Source organism: Babylonia areolata, chromosome 20 (assembly GCF_041734735.1).
Source record: "Babylonia areolata isolate BAREFJ2019XMU chromosome 20, ASM4173473v1, whole genome shotgun sequence".
Lineage (NCBI taxonomy): Eukaryota > Metazoa > Mollusca > Gastropoda > Neogastropoda > Buccinidae > Babylonia > Babylonia areolata.
Genome location: NC_134895.1, coordinates 1,703,396 through 1,721,075, shown reverse-complemented (window position 1 = coordinate 1,721,075; position 17,680 = coordinate 1,703,396). Strand labels below are relative to the sequence as shown.

At 39.6% G+C, this 17,680-nt stretch overlaps 1 protein-coding gene across 1 annotated transcript in view; it reads left to right on the top strand.

Moving 5' to 3' along the window:
• The window catches only part of LOC143294815 (uncharacterized), a 36,371-nt gene that overhangs the window by 423 nt on the left and 18,268 nt on the right, over window positions 1–17,680 (top strand). Inside the window, exons 1-2 of the mRNA XM_076606312.1 lie at window positions 1–491; window positions 6,579–7,067. The exon at window positions 1–491 is cut by the window's left edge and continues 423 nt beyond it. Coding sequence (XP_076462427.1) covers window positions 6,580–7,067 — 488 coding nt within the window. The 5' untranslated portion in view covers window positions 1–491; window position 6,579. The remainder of the gene's footprint in view (window positions 492–6,578; window positions 7,068–17,680) is intronic.

Sequence of the window (17,680 nt, the reverse complement as noted above, 5' to 3'; positions counted from 1 at the left end):
ATCCCACCACCAACCTTTGGACTAGCAACAGCGGCAGCAACAGCTCTGAGAAGCAGCAACAACAAACGGGTTGTTGGAGAAGCAACAAGAGCAACATCAGCAACACCACCACCACCAACAACAACAACAACAACAACAAAATCACAACAGGGACTTGTCTGAAAAAAAGTGGTGGAACAGTATGAGACACTTTGAACAAAATGACCCAGACGTGTTTCCATAGTGCTAACTTCATTATGAATACATAAAGATGAGGTTCTATTGTGTCTGGACAGTGCTAAACTGACACAAGTTTATTTTCCAGAATATCTATTTGTTGACAAAAATCATCTGGATGTTGAGAGGTGGCAGTGTGACAGTCAGACAGGTAGCAAGGGTTGTTGGTGTTTTTCCATTTCTGTGACTATTCCTGACCACAGTTCTCGTGCTGTATTCAGCGTGTGGCTGTTGATTTTTCTTCCGGTCCTTTCAGCTTGTGATCAGCCTGACAGGTAAGTCCACAAATTGGGTGTATCATACACTCTCATGCCTGCACCCACACAACGACCCACGCACGAACGCACGCACAAACACACGCACACACACACACGCACACACACACACACACACACACACACACACACACACACACACACACACACACACACACACACACAAACACACACACACACACACACACACACACACACACACACACACACACACACACACACACACACACACACACACACACACACACAAGCGGAGCGAGACCGCAAAAAATACACACATACAGAGACACACAGAGACAGCTAGACAGAGATACAAAGAGAGACAGAGACAAACAGAGAGGGGGGGAGACAGACAGACATACAAAGAGAGAAAGAAATACGGACAGACAGACAGACAGACAGAGAAAAGGGGAGAATGCAAGTCTTTAGCTTTCCTGTGTGTTATGACATCTCCTGACATCAAATCAATGATCAAAATCAACAACATTCAATATTGGGAGCTTGGATGATACTGAAGGACAGCGCTGATATTTCACAGAAAAAAAAAATTGAACGCGAACAACAATTGAAATAGAAGAAATCGGTGATAAAATCCGATATAATGAACGACCACGACATCTTGTTACCTTTCTTATATTGATAAACATCCCACTCTTTCACACACACACACACACACACACACACACACACACACACACAGTGTATAAAAAACGTGTAAAGGGGATGGTCCGAATGACGAAGAGGTTGATGAGCACAGATGTCTGTTTTCCATCATGTACACAACATGTGGTTTGGGTGGGGGTGGGGGTGGTGGTACATACAGTCATTTCCAAATAACCTCAGTGAAATGAATAACGAAATAAACAACAACAACAAGTAAAGAAGTTAATCAATAAAGCAACAAATACAATAACGTGCAAAGATGTCCGCGGGGGACAGAGAGAGAGATGAAAACACTTTCACAGGTGTTTAAATGAAGTTGAAATCGATTTCGTTTGTTGAACTTATGGTTGACTAATTGTTGTTTCAGAAAGTAACAACAACAAAAATAATAAAAAAATAAAAAATAGATATACCTACAATGACTAACATGACAATGAAAACATCTTTTTAAGAGGTATGAGAACAAGCACGGAGCTTCATTTTTTTTTCTTTTAGGAAGTACCAGTATGTCTTCCAGTGTACCTACCTATTGTTCACCGGTGTGCCAACTGAATCGGTGGCATAAGCAGCATTGACTTAACGTTGTGTACCTTGTGTATGAAGATTCTATTCTTTATCTTTTGATAATCATCGATCATCTACCTTTTATTGTTTGGTTTGGTTTATTATATTTTTCATATGTTTCTAATAATAATAATGATAATATTATATGATATGATATAATATGTAGATACACATACTAACAATACAATGATAATGATAAGAAGATGAAGAAGAAGATAATAGTAATAGTGCATAAATGGATACCATAGTCATTACTACAGGACGTATAATTTATATTGAAATACTGCACAAAACGGAATACATTAAAGTTACTGCACTTCGCGAGACAGAATGTTGCAAAATTTCTGGCAGTTTGTTTCACAATGACGGGACTGAAAAGATTTTTTTTTAAATAATAATAAAAAAAAATCAAATGCAGAATGAAGGTGGCGTGTTGCCACTTCTGCTACTAATAATAGATAATGATTATAACAACAATGATCAAAACACAGATGGGTGATATTCCTTCCGAAAGAAAGCAAAATGTTTTTTTTAAAGCTAAGCCTGGCGTATCTTATATAAACGCGTCTCTCTTAGAAGCTTCTCTAACGAGTAGTAAGTATAACGCTGCCAACACCCTGCTGTTTCCTTTCCCATGTTCAAAATTCCACACCCACATCAAAACTTTGAATCTTGATAGGTAAGTGTCTAGTATCGCAACACCAGTCATCCCCACGGCCTGCTTATACACAATCTTTCCTACAAATCCATCATTACAGTAACTGTTACTTTTTTTTTGTCCACCCCAAGAAGTGGTTTGATTTTTTTTCTTGCTTTACTGCCTAAGGCCGAAACAGAGCAATAGATTCTGTAAATATCGATGCTGTCGAACACTAAACAGCAACACTAAAAATCGCACCGCCAAAAAAACAACAACAATCTGTATAAAATTAGACACAATGATCAGTTAGAAAAAAAGAAATACATCCGCACATATCTCCTTTTTTTTCTTTTGAATTCTTATTCAAAGAAATAAAAGAAAATAGATAAAACACATTAAAAAAAGAAAAAGATTTAATGTGATGATTCTTCTAACATGAAAAGGAAAGGAAGCAACACACACACACACACAGAGAGAGAGAGAGAGAGAGAGAGAGAGAGAGAGAGAGAGAGAGAGAGAGAGAGAGAGAGAGAGAGAGAGAGAAAGACACAAGAAATAGGAGACTTTTTTTTATAATTTTACTAAGTAAAAAATAACACAATTTTCAGAAACATGGACAGCACCCTAAATATCAACTCCACCCAAAAATTAGATAAATGAATAAAGTAAACAAGAACAACAACAACAACGATGATGATAATAAGATCGGTTTTTCAGTCATAGAAATAAAACAAGTCTTTTGCAGAAGCACACATTGTGCATGAAAAAACATGAATGAAAGACTAAAAACTAAATTGCACAAAATGCAAGCCTGTGCATTAAAACATATATTCTAATGGTTGAAGGCTTTCCTTCCCAGAAAGACAAAAAAATGCAGAAAACATTTTGGACATTTCCAGTTTCCTCAAAGATTATATTTGTTTCCTGGTGTCCATGAACATTGTGTAACTGTAGCCATTTCAGCCGATATCCTGGAATTAATTTGTGGATATGAACAAAATAAAAAGATCTCTCTCTCTCTCTCTCTCTCTCTCTCTCTCTCTCTCTCTCTCTCTCTCTCTCTCTCTCTCTCTCTCTCTCTCCATATATATATATATATATATATATATATATATATATATTCCATTGTACACCTACGTGGAGTTTTGAGCTCCGATTTTTGTTTTTGTTTTTCTTTATTCCTTTCTTTCTTTCTTTCTTTCTTTCTTTCTTTTTTTTTAAGCCAGTCCTTGCAGAGATTTACTCATTCATAGTGTTTATTTATTTATTTATTTATTTATTTATTTTATCCTTTTAGAGAATAGATGATTCTACGTCCTTAAAATATTGCTGTTGGTTTTATGCAAGTATACTTTTCATCCTTTTTTTATCGGGTGGGAGGGGTGGGTCAGGGGGAGGGGGAGGGTGTGTGGGGAGGGGTGTGGGGCGGACAGCATGCTTGAACTGGAGGAAAGCCAGCTTCATGTTCTCTAAATTGTGTTGACTGTGAGTTTGCACCGTTTTTCATTTTTGCAAATCAGACATGTTTGCATAGTGAACCTTAACCTTTGTTTTGAATATAAAAAGAAATAAAGGCGATAATCGACGAAATAGGACTCGTTGTCAATCATTATTATGTTGCCTGCAATCTTCAATATTAAAGACAGATTTATCATGCTGGCTCGCTGTCATAGTTTACACGCGTGTCCAATTAAATTCCTTCCTCCACGATTCTGTCGTATATATATATATATATATATATATATATATATATATATATATACATGTCTCAGCTGAGTCCTACCGGGTCCAACAAAATCATTCTGGTCCGAGTAATTCAGGGTCAAAATATCAGATAAAGAAGCAAGCGTTATTAGATAAATAGCTATTTATAAAAAGTAAATTATTGATAAGCATATTTTTTTATAAGCGATAAAACGAACAAATAAATAAATAGATAAATAAATAAATGGAATGATGGATCAACCAATCAATTAATAATCAATAAATGAATCAATGAATAAATGAACAAACAGAAACGCCCCAAATCCATATCTCTGCTTCTGTGTGTGTGTGTGTGTGTGTGTGTGTGTGTGTGTGTGTGTGTGTGTGTGTGTGTGTGTGTGTGTTTATCTGTCTGTCTCTGTGTGTGTATCTGTCTCTCTTTGTCTCTCTGTCACTGCCTCTGTGTCTTTTTCTGTCTCTGTCTGTCTGTCTGTCTGTCTGTCTGTCTGTCTGTCTCTCTCTCTCTCTCTCCCTCTCTCTCTCTCTCTCTCTCTCTCTCTCTCTCATGGATTTTGATTATGCATTCTAAAATTCAAATGTAATTTTCTCCCTTTTCAAAATTCCTCCGCAGCCAGCTTTGCGCATTTTACTGTGGACAATTCACTTTTAAATGGCTTTGTTGTATCATTCAAAGTTAACACCCTGACTCATTTGTCATTCGGAAAATCAATTAACTTTGCATGGATGATTTATTCGAGACCACTTCGACATCATTTTTTCCACCATGGAATAATGAAGGATGTGAAAGACGCGAGTCGATGCTGTTGCCATTGTGGCACTTTTTGTGGGTAATTCAGTCTGCTTGCTACAGAGAGAACAGTGGAGGGGGTGGGGGGGAGAAGAGAGACAGAGACAGACATACAGACAGACAGATTGACCAACGGACAGACAGAAAGAAACAGAGACTGAGAGAGTGTGAAAACAGAAACGTGATTCATTTGATTGGTTATTTCGTTTTCTATTATACTATTTTATTCTATGTGATAGTACTATTTCTAAATTCTTTAGATTATCATTTATTTTTTATTCCATACTACCTGTCACTGTTGTTATCTAATAAGAATGATATTTGCTATCAAATTATTCATTTTCACTGCATTGGTTCATATACCATTTTATTTCTTTGAATCGATTGATTTTTTTAAATACTGATAGATGGATGGACTGACTGAATGATTTCTGTTTGTTTATTTATTTTGCTTATTTATCTATTCATTCATTTATTTATTTATCTACTTAGTATTCATTTATTTATTTGGTCATTCATTTGTTTGTTTATTCATATCAATCTATATTTTATATGTGTTTATTCACCCATTTGTACAGCACTGTGTTTGTTCAGCCATTATTAACATGTCAGTTCATTCATCTATAGATACAGTATGCAGATATTATAGATGTAGATAGTGTACATTAAATTACTGATTTTTTTTTCTTATTATTATTGTTCTGTACACTAAAATGAGATTTGTTCCTTCCGTCTGTCTTTCTGTTGTTATTATTTTATTAGTAGTAGTATTATTATTAATCCTTTCTTCCTTTTCCTTTCTCTCTCTCTCTCTTTTTTATTTTTTATTTTTTATTTTTATTTTTTATAATCTGTTATTTTGTTTTTCGTTCGATTCACGCCCCCCCCCCCCAACCTCCCCTACATTTTCTTCACCGAAGACACCTGTCCTCGCTGAAGACGATGACCAAGGCGCTTTTCATTATCGACCCTCCACACCCCCACCACCACCACTAACCCCCACCCCTGCACCACCAGCCCCACCCCCCACGCATTTATTATTTTCTTTTGGGGTAATCTCTCTCTCTCTCTCTCTCTCTCTCTCTCTCTCTCTCTCTCTCTCTCTCTCTCTCTCTCTCTCTCTCTCTCTCTTTGCCTTTTTCTTCCATCTTTTTATCCTCGTCGTTGTTTCCTTTTTTTTTTTTTTTTTTCTTCTTATAGTTTTCTGTGTTGTGTCCCTTTAATTTGTCGAACGTCATCCCATTAATTGCTGATATTGTTCACTTCGATGACATTGTCAAGTGCCTTCATTATTTTCTTTCTTTCTGTTGTTTTCTCTTTTTTTTCTTTCTTTTTTTTAATGATAATTTGTTTATTCCTCCTTTATTTTTTTATGCATTTCATCATTCGTCTTTTTTTCCCCCACAAGCACTTTATTGATATGGATTTCTACTTCTGTTGAACTCAATGGTGACGGTTAATGTCATTACTATTATTGCTGTTGTTGTTATCATTATTTAGTAGTGGTATTTGTTGTTGTTGTTTTGTTGTTCTTGTGCAGTAGTGGTAGTAGTTATTTGATTATTCATTCATTTTGTCTGTTCATTCATTTATTAAGATTTTATTTATCTATTTATTTATTTATTCATTCATCTATTTACTTACTTATTTATTTGTCTATCTGTCTATCTATCTTTATGTTTATTCATATATTTATTTATTCATTCAGGATGTCTTCTCAAGCTGTAAGCGTGACATCGCGCCTCGACAGCCACTCATCAGTCGTCGACGAACACATCGCCAACAACAATTACCGGGGCCATGACAACCACTCAGGCAGCGACAACACATTCTTCGACGAAGAGGAAGACGACATTGTCGTTGATGATGATGATGATGACGACATGGATGACGACGACGGCGACGACGACGACGACAAAGAGATCGATGTAGAGGGCAGAAAAGTTGACAAAGGAACGACGAACAGCGGACAGAAGTCCATGACAGGACCTACAGTCAACGGTGGCAAATCTTCCAACGGGCCTGCCGGCAAACGGTTGCTAAGGACGCCCAAGTGCGCGCGCTGCCGTAACCATGGCGTCGTTTCCTGTCTCAAGGGGCACAAGCGGTACTGCAGGTGGCGCGACTGTCAGTGCGCCAACTGTCTCTTGGTGGTGGAGCGACAGCGCATCATGGCGGCGCAGGTGGCGCTGCGAAGGTGAGAGTGGTCGTCCTTTAGTATATCATTTTTATTGCTATTATCTTTTTTTCTTTTTCTTTTTCTTTTTTTTTTCTTTTTTTATGATGATAATGATTTTTCTTTCTTCTTCTTCCATGATAATAATTTAAAAAAATAAAGATAATAATAATAACAATAAGAAGAAGAAGAAGAAGAAGAAGAAAAAGAAGAAGAAAACTTAATGTTAATAAAAATTAATATCATCTATTTTATTATTATCATGATTATTACTAATAATAATATCATTATTATTATTATTTGGTAAGGCTTCCAACACATTTATTTTTTATTCAATTGTGTTTGTCTCTTTTTTTTTTTCTTTTTGTTGTCTATGAATGTCTATGAATGTTTTTTTTTTTCCCTTGGGGATAGGGTGGGGCGGTCGTTCTTTTCATTCCTCATGTTGTTGTCTTTTATATATGTTTTGTTGTTGTTTATTTTTATCTCAGCTCTTCTTTTTCCTTTGCCCCTTCACAGTTCTCTGTCTGTCTATTCTCTCCTCCACGAACAGCAGACTTTTGTGTCCTTTGAAGGTCAATGACTGCGTAGAGATCTCTTGGTTTCCTGTCGCTCTGGAATGAGATGCTCCCTATGCCTCTGTCTCTCTTTCTCTCTCCCTCCCTCCTCCCTCCCTCCCCCCTCTCTCCCTCCCTCCCCCTCTCTTTCTCTCCCTTCTCCTTCCCTTTTCTGCCTCTCTGTCTGTATATGTCTGTCTGTCTCTGTCTGTCTCTCTCTGTGTGTGTCTCTCTCGCCCCTCTCTCTCTCCCTCCCTCCCTTCCTCCCTCCCCCCCTCTCTCTCTCCCCTCTCCTTCCCTTTTCTGTCTCTGTGTCTGTGTCTCTGTCTGTCTGTCTGTCTGTCTGTCTGTCTGTCTGTCTGTCTCTCTCTCTCTCTCTCTCTCTCTCTCTCTCTCTCTCTCCCCCTCTCTCTCTGTCTCTCTCTCTTCCCTCTTCCTGTTCCTTCATTTGTTTAATGCCCATCCACATCATTATTCTGGATGGGAATCTACCATCCCTCCACCCCGCCCTAGCTTCATCTTATCACTCTTTTCCCTCGTTTATATATATATAACATGAATACAAATAAGCAAAATAAAACAACGACCTATCTAGTCTGTGGGCACATTAAAAACGGAGAGCCAAAGGGACTCCTAACTGAAATGTGAACTATTTCAAACGTAAGTGGATTGTTGCGTGCGGTTCAGTTGAGTGTGAGTTCGTGTGTCCGCGGGATTGCCTCTGCTTACCCTTTCCTCCGTCTATCCATCCCTCCATCCTTCAGTTCATTTGGTACGTCAGTCTCCATCACACCTCCATCCCTCCATCCTTCAGTTCATTTGGTACGTCAGTCTCCATCACACCTCCATCCCAACATCCTTCAGTTCATTTGGTACGTCAGTCTCCATCACACCTCCATCCCTCCATCCTTCAGTTCATTTGGTACGTCAGTCTCCATCACACCTCCATCCCTCCATCCTTCAGTTCATTTGGTACGTCAGTCTCCATCACACCTCCATCCCTCCATCCTTCAGTTCATTTGGTACGTCAGTCTCCATCACACCTCCATCCCAACATCCGTCAGCCCATCCATCCAGTAATCCATCCATCCATCCAGTGCTCTATACACCCATCCACCCATCCACCCATCCGTCCACTGTTCCACACATCTGTCTACACATTCATGTTTCCCCCATAATACAGAATAGTGCAGCTCGACTCGTCCTTAAAAAGTCGAGGAGAGAGAGTGCTACTGCCTACTCTCCTGCGGACACTTCATTGGTTGCCTGTCCAAGCCAGAATTGAATATAAATTTGCCTGTCTATGCTTTCAGTGGTTGAATTGTGATAAGATAAGATAAGATAAGAATAACTTTATTATCTCCAACTGGAGAAATTTGGTCAGGTGCATTATCACAACATAGACAAGTAAACAACATGGGGACCATAACTGTAAAAGCCAACAACAGCCCCAACAAATATTACGAAGATACAAATGTAAAAAATATCACATACATCGTTTCATACATACATCCACACACTGCAGGTAATAACTAGTATTCTTAATGTAAAAACAGAAAGAATTAAGAAACATTATTTGAATATAATTATAAACATAGCCTACTATACTGCACATTGATTATAATAGACAGATAAGATAAGAATAAAGATGAATTGCGGAAAACCACAACCAGATAATCAGCACACACCCGCACCGCACCCCCCACCCCCACCCCCACCCCCCCACCCCACACACGCGGATAACTTGATTAAACAAGAGTAATAAACATATGTTCTCAAATAAAAGCATTTCACATATTCGCTTTTAAAAACATTGCAATTAATTATTACATCGTAATTATTAAACAGAAATATATTTAGAATATGGACGTTAGCATTAGACATATTCATTGTACATTCATCCTGCATATTGCACATTATTCTTCCTACATATTGCACATTCATTATAACCAATTGTCACGTTTTAAGCTCAGTAAACACACACACACACACACACACACACACACACACACACACACACACACACACACACACACACACACACCACAACTAGAACAAGGTACAGCCTATCATGCACGGACTTTCACACGTCTCACATGAGAGTGCGCGCGCGCACACACACACACACAGTTCTCAAGAATTTAAAAGGTGGATTGAACGTGGAATAAAAGTCTTCAGAGCTCTGGATTTCAACTTAAAAGTTCTGTCGCGTCGTCCTGATGGCAATAGCTCATAATACTTTGCTAAAATATGGGTGTCGTCAGTTGCTATCTGCCTGCTTTTTTTAACCACTCGACTTTCATACAGCTCTTGCATACTAGCTTGTTTCACTCCCACAATTTTACTGCATACACTCATGACATCGTTCAAAACACGCTTACTCCTCACTCCCAAACTTCCATACCAGCACATAAATGAAACTGTAAGCACAGACTCGATACAACATCGATAATAACTTTGAAAAATATTTGAATTTATACCAACATTTCTAAGCTTCTATAAACAAAAAATTCTAGATTGACATTTCTTATGAATGGAATCAACATTTCTGTCAAAAGTCAGCTTATTGTCTAAGATGGTCCCTAAATATCTATATTCATTGACCCTCTCCACTGTTTGACCATCAATCCAATACCACACCCTCAAATCTTTGAACATTGAGATCTCTTGACTCCTCTCAGCGAACTGTTCCCCGATACTTCCATAACTCCTGTGGGAAGAGGTCATTCAACAGAATGTTGCCAGACGAGAACCGTGTTGTTGCCATGCGGGTTCTTCTCTAAGTGCGCCAAGTGCGTGTTGCTGCACACGGGATCTTCGGTGTGTCCGCTTCTGAGTGACATGACGGTCAGCTTCTTCTTCGGTCGTGGGCTGCAACTCCCACGTTCACTCGTGTGTACATGAGTGGGCTTTTACGTGTATGACCGCTTTTACCCCGCCATGTAGGCAGCCATACTCCATTTTCGGGGGTGTGCATGCTGGGTATGTTCTTGTTTCTATAACCCACCGAACGCTGACATGGATTACAGGATTTTTTTTTTTTAACATTATAGTTATTATTTATTTATTTATTTATTTATTTGTGTAAGCTTATCTATTATTTATTCACCTTTTTTTTTCTTTTCTTTTCTTTTTTTCCTCAAGGCCTGACTAAGCGCGTTGGGTTACGCTGCTGGTCAGGCATCTGCTTGGCAGATGTGGTGTAGCGTGTATGGATATGTCCGAACGCAGTGACGCCTCCTTGAGCTACTGAAACTGAAACTAACGTGCGTATTTGATCTTCTGCGTGCGTATGCACGCGAAGGGGGTTCAGTCACAAGCAGGTCTGTACATGTGTTGACCTGGGAGATAGGAAAAATCTCCACACTTTACACACCAGGTGCCGTTACCGAGATTCGAACCCGGGACCCTCAGATTGAAAGTCCAACGCTTTAGCCACTCGGCTATTGCGCCTGTCAGACGTTAAGTTTAATTTTCCAATCACACTTGGAGGGGGTCACGGGAGGACGGGGGATGGAGAGGGGGGGGGGGGATGAGAACAGGGATTTGAACCCAAACTCTCACGGACACTGCAGTCTCAGAACAGCGCCTTCAAACTCATTCTCCTCTAGGTACGAGTTAACTCGTACCATGATCACTTCCTCTGTGGCCCTGGAAGGAATTTTCCTGGTACGAATGTTCACGTACCAAAGCACTGTTCTGATTTCGTGTATTCTTGTTTGGCACAGTTGGTGTTCTAAACTGAACCGTTTATGCATGCCGGAATCCTAGAATCGAATCTTCGTTTGACCGATTAAATCAACAATTACCCATCCATTTGCTGCCCATTTTCGTGAACACCCCCCCCCCCCCCCCCCCTTTTTTTTTTTTTTTTTTTCTTTTATTTTAAACTGCAGTGGTGTCATGTTGTGCTGGTCCAAGAGAGTTGTTGCATGCAGGCATGCAGTGTTGGGGGTACAGTCAGTTGTATTGTATTGTATTGTATTGTATTACTCTTTTTTGTCACAATAGATTTCTCTGTGTGAAATTCGGGCTGCTCTACCCAGGGAGAGCGCATCGCTACTCTGAGAGCACCACCGTTTTTTGTTGTTTTTGTTTTTTTTGTTTTTGTTTTTGTTGTTGTTTTTTTGGGGGGTATATTTTCCTGCCTGCAGTTTTTGCTGTTGTTGTTTTTTTTTTTTTGTTTTGTTTTGTTTTTTGTTTTGTTTTGTTTTCCCTGTCGAAGTGGATTTTTCTACAGAATTTTGCCAAGGACAACCCTTTTGTTGCCTTGGGTTCTTTTACGTGCGCTAAGTGCATGCTGCACACGGGACCTCGGTTTATCGTCTCATCCGAATGGCCAGCGCCCAAACCACCACTCAAGGTCTAGTGGAGGGGGAGAAAATACTGGCGACTGTGCCGTGATTCGAACCAGCGCGCTCAGATTCTCTCGCTTCCCAGGCGGACGCGTAAAACCTCCAGGCCATCACTGCAGGCGGCGTCTGTTGCGGTACAGTGCATGGCCAGGATTCCCGTGCGGCCCATCTCACAGCCCTTAGTTCCTGTGGCCACCAACGTCGTCGGAACTGACGATATTGGCACCGTTTCTCCTCCTCCGGGCGCTGCGAGAGAGGAAGGAAGGAAGGAGGGAGGGAAAGGGAAGGAGGGGAAGGAGGGAGAGGCAGAGGGGTGCGGGGTTGGAGGGAGGGAGGGGAGGAGGAACGGGTGGTTGGTGGGTGCCAGATCCTTCTGTCTGAACTCGGGTCTCTAAAACTCCCTTGTGTGTGTGTGTGCGTGTGTGTGTGGAGAGAGAGAGAGAGAGAGAGAGAGAGAGAGAGAGAGAGAGAGAGAAAGAGGGAAGAGATGGTCATACCAAGAGTGTGCTTTTCCTTTTGTTTTCTTTTTCTTTTTCTCCTCCTCCTCCTTTTTCTCCTCCTCTTCCTCATCCTCCTCCTTCCCCCCCTTTTCATCCCTTTCCTCCTCCTCTATCTCCTCCTCCTCCTCCTCTTTCTTCTTCTTCTTCTTCTCCTCGGCCTCCTCCTCCTCCTCCTCATTCTCCTTCTAATTCTTCTTCTTCTTCTTCTTCTTCTTCTTCTTCTTCTTCTTCTTATCAATGAGAGAGTAGAACCAGATTCACGTGTGAATCAAACCAGAGATATCACACACACACACACACACACACACACACACACACACACACACACACACACACACACACACACACACACACACACACACACACACCTGATTGCTCTGTTCACCCGGACACATTTCTCTATCGATTGTAATTACTAAAATAGGAACAGAATCTACCTGATGCAAAATATGAAAATTAATGTGCAGTCACAAACTCGGAGTCCTGTCGCTGAAAATTTTCGCTCTCTCTCTCTCTTTCGCTCTCCCTCTTTCTATCTCTCTCTCTAACACACAAACACGCGCGCGCGCGCGAACGAACGAACTAATGAACACTGCTGCACCCACTCTCAACCGCCCCCTCCCCACTACTACACCACCCCCACCTAACCCCTCCCCCACACCCACACCCTCCATCATTATCACCACCACGTTATGTTGTTATCAACACCGTAATGAAGTCAACAGGCTTTGGGGGCCCAGGTTCCTTCCATACATCCCATGGCAGTGGCAGAGAAAAACCAATCCGACCTCCCCCTTACCCCGCATCCACACCCCACCCCGCCCACACAAACATCCACATCGCCACCACACTGCAGCAAGAAGTTCAGTTAAGCTACAAGAGTTGAGAAGCCTTTCTTTCTTTCTTTCTTTCTTTGCAACAAGCGATCGTCGCACGAAATGCTCGCAGCTCCTGGGGTCTGTTTTGCTCATAATTTCTGCAACTTTCGCTTCCCCGGACTTAACTAAGCGTGCAGCAAACATACACACGGGCGTCCTTTGAGGTTCGCCTCAAAACCGGGCTCGGGTTTCCTGGCAGGGAAAGACAACCCTTCAGAGATTCTGGGCCTCGGCTTACCTCCCCTGTATCTTGCCTGGTGGTCGCGCTTGCTCCTTTGGCGGGGGTTATAGTTTGCACCCAACAAAATGACGGATCATGTGGGAAAACAGATGGTTGATGCCTTTCGCAGACCTGCGATGCGAAGTCCCCTGGTTTCTTCCTGCAAGCAAGCCTTTACCCCACACCCCTTTTATAGTGAAGCGATATGTATGCGAGGTTTTTGTTCGGTTGTTGTTGTTTTTTGTTTTTTGTTTGTTTTTGCTTTTTGTGGTTGTTGTTGTTTTTTCTGGATTATTCGTTGGAGATTTTTGTGTAGATTATTTCTTAGGAGGTGTGTGTGGTTATTTGTTTGTTTTCTCATATATTCATTGATTCATTTGTGTGTTTGAATGTTCCTTTGTTTCCTTCTTTCTTTTTTCCTTTATTTGTTTACTTTTTTATTTACTTATTCATTTACTTATTCATTTATTTATTTGTTTATTTATTTATATATTTATTCATTTATCTGTTCATGTGTTCATTTGTTGTTTGTTTATTCGTTATTACTTTGGGATTTATTTTGTTTGTTTTTGTGTGTTACATACGTGTAATTTAGCAATACATTCATTCATCAGGTTCTTTTTTTAATGCTTTATTTGCGTCAGTGTTTGTTTACTTGGTGCATGCGTGTGATTCAGCAGTTCATTGATTCATCAGTTATTTAATGATTTATTTGCGTCAGTGTTGTTTTTGTTTGTTTGTTTGTTTGTTTGGTTTTGTGTGTGTGTGTGTGTGTGTGTGTGTGTGTGTGTGTGTGTGTGTGTGTGTGTGTGTGTGTGTGTGTGTGTGTGTGTGTGTGTGTGTGTGTGTGTGTGTGTGTGTGTGTTTTGTTTTGTTTTTGTTTTTTTTGTTTGTTGTTGTTGATTGTTGTTGTTTTTACTGATCTATAGATTATTCTAATGTTTTCATGCATTTTATCTAGACATAATTTATCGCTTTTTGAAGAAGTATCTGCGTCTGTTTATTTGTTGTTTTTTGCCTGTTGAATTCTATCTATTATATTATTATCCATTTGTTTTAGTAATTATATTGTTCGTCTGTGTATGCATTTGAGAAGAAAAAAACACATGAAGTTTACATGTATACGTACAGCTTACATGTGTATAATATAGATGTGGTGCAACATGTATAGATAAATCGGCATGCCTGAAACGGGAATTAAAGCTTGCAAAATCAAATAGTTTGGCAGGAGTATAGGCAGCTAGACATTTTAAATACTTCAGTAGTTAGTAAGCAGTACAAGCAATGAGTACGAAACGAATGTGTGAGTGTCCAATATAATGATAATACGTTACAACATCAATATTTCATCAAAAAGAAGACAAAAACAAAAACATTTTTTTGCATTCTTTATCTATCATGTGTCCAGCTACGGAGCGAATAAAACAGACACAAAGAAAAGGAAGAAAGACAGAGAGAAAGAAAGAATAAAGGGAGGAAGGAAAGAAATAATAATTATTCACAACTATAAAGTGAATTTACAAACAAAATATCTTTAAAGAAAAGAAAAGTAATATGAAAGTTTTTTGTTTTTGTTTTTTTAAAGCAATAGAAGGTTGGAAAGATAAAGAACGAAGGAAAGAAAGAAGGAAAGAAAGGAAGAAAGAAAGAAAGACAGACAGACAGAAATAAAGAAACAAACAAACAAAACAAAACAAAATGAAAACATACTGGATGCACATACCAACCGTTAAAACCCGCACAGTCACATGGCTTGAACAAGGCGGTACAGATCGGGTGGATCCACACACACACACTTTTTCTAGTGACAACGCTGTTCCTCTAATGTTTCCATCCCCCCCCCCCCCAACCCTCCACCCCCTACCTCCCCATTTTACAGTAGAGAGATTGCACAATTATGGGCCATTTTCGTGCCCCCATGCCCAACCAAATCGATTTGGGTGTAGATGTGCACCCGGTGTAGTACAGATACCTCACCACTCCCATCAGATGTTCCCACCGGTTCATTTTGTTTGGTTGCTTGTTTTTTGTTTGTTTGTTTGTTCCCGTGTGTGTGTGTGTGTGTGTGTGTGTGTGTGTGTGTGTGTGTGTGTGTGTGTGTGTGTGTGTGTGTGTGTGTGTGTATGTGTGTGTGTGTGTGTGTGTGTGTGTGTGTGTTATCGTTGTTGTTGTTTTTTTTTGTTGTTGTTGTTTTTGTGATTGTTTTTATTTTGTTTTGTTTTTTTCGGGTGGGAGGGTGGGGAACCATGGTGGCGGTGGCGTGAATATTGACCAAAGTGAATATTTGTAAATGTGTGTTTAACTTCGAACTTCTGAAAGAAAAAGTGCCAGCATTCTGATTTTTTGTGTGTGTTGGGGGGGCGGGGGGGGGAGTTGTGGGGCGGGGGTTTCCTTTTCATCCTCTTTCTTCTTTTCATAGCTTGCTGTGTTTAAATTAACACCATTGTTCAACAAACACACACACACACACACACACACACACACACACACACACACACACACACACACACACACACACACACACACACACACACACACACACACACACACACACACACACACACACACACAGAGTTGAGATACCTCTACCTTTTCTCTGTATGATCAATAATGCATCAAAACAGAAAATCAAACTGTATTCCACAGACGCGTGCGATCGCAGTGATAAAGAAGCAAAGAAAACTACAAATATCATATTGTGTAAGAACCTGGTTAATCTGCACGTGCATTCATTGATCACACTATCACAAATATCATATTCTGTAAGAACCTGGTTAATCTGCACGTGCATTCATTGACCACACTATCACAAACATCATATTGTGTAAGAACCTGGTTAATCTGCACGTGCATTCATTGATCACACTATCACAAATATCATATTGTGTAAGAACCTGGTTAATCTGCACGTGCATTCATTGACCACATTATCACAAATATCATATTGTGTAAGAACCTGGTTAATCTGCACGTGCATTCATTGACCACATTATCACAAATATCATATTGTGTAAGAACCTGGTTAATCTGCACGTGCATTCATTGATCACACTATCACAAATATCATATTCTGTAAGAACCTGGTTAATCTGCACGTGCATTCATTGACCACACTATCACAAATATCATATTGTGTAAGAACCTGGTTAATCTGCACATGTATTCATTGATCACACTATCACAAATATCATATTCTGTAAGAACCTGGTTAATCTGCACGTGCATTCATTGATCACACTATCACAAACATCATATTCTGTAAGAACCTGGTTAATCTGCACGTGCATTCATTGATCACACTATCACAAATATCATATTGTGTAAGAACCTGGTTAATCTGCACGTGCATTCATTGACCACATTATCACAAATATCATATTGTGTAAGAACTTGGTTAATCTGCACGTGCATTCATTGACCACATTATCACAAACATCATATTGTGTAAGAACCTGGTTAATCTGCACGTGCATTCATTGATCACACTATCACAAACATCATATTGTGTAAGAACCTGGTTAATCTGCACGTGCATTCATTGACCACACTATCACAAGCATCATATTGTGTAAGAACCTGGTTAATCTGCACGTGCATTCATTGACCACATTATCACAAACATCATATTGTGTAAGAACCTGGTTAATCTGCACGTGCATTCATTGACCACATTATCACAAACATCATATTGTGTAAGAACCTGGTTAATAAGATAAGATAAGATAAGATAAGAATAACTTTATTATCTCCAACTGGAGAAATTTGGTCAGGTGCATTATCACAACATAGACAAGTAAACAACATGGGGACCATAACTGTAAAAGCCAACAACAGCCCCAACAAATATTACGAAGATACAAATGTAAAAAATATCACGTACATCGTTTCATACATACATCCACACACTGCAGGTAATAACTAGTATTCTTAATGTAAAAACAGAAAGAATTAAGAAACATTATTTGAATATAATTATAAACATAGCCTACTATACTGCACATTGATTATAATAGACAGATAAGATAAGAATAAAGATGAATTGCGGAAAACCACAACCAGATAATCAGCACCCCCCCCCCCCCCCACACACACACACACACACACACACACGGATAGCTTGATCA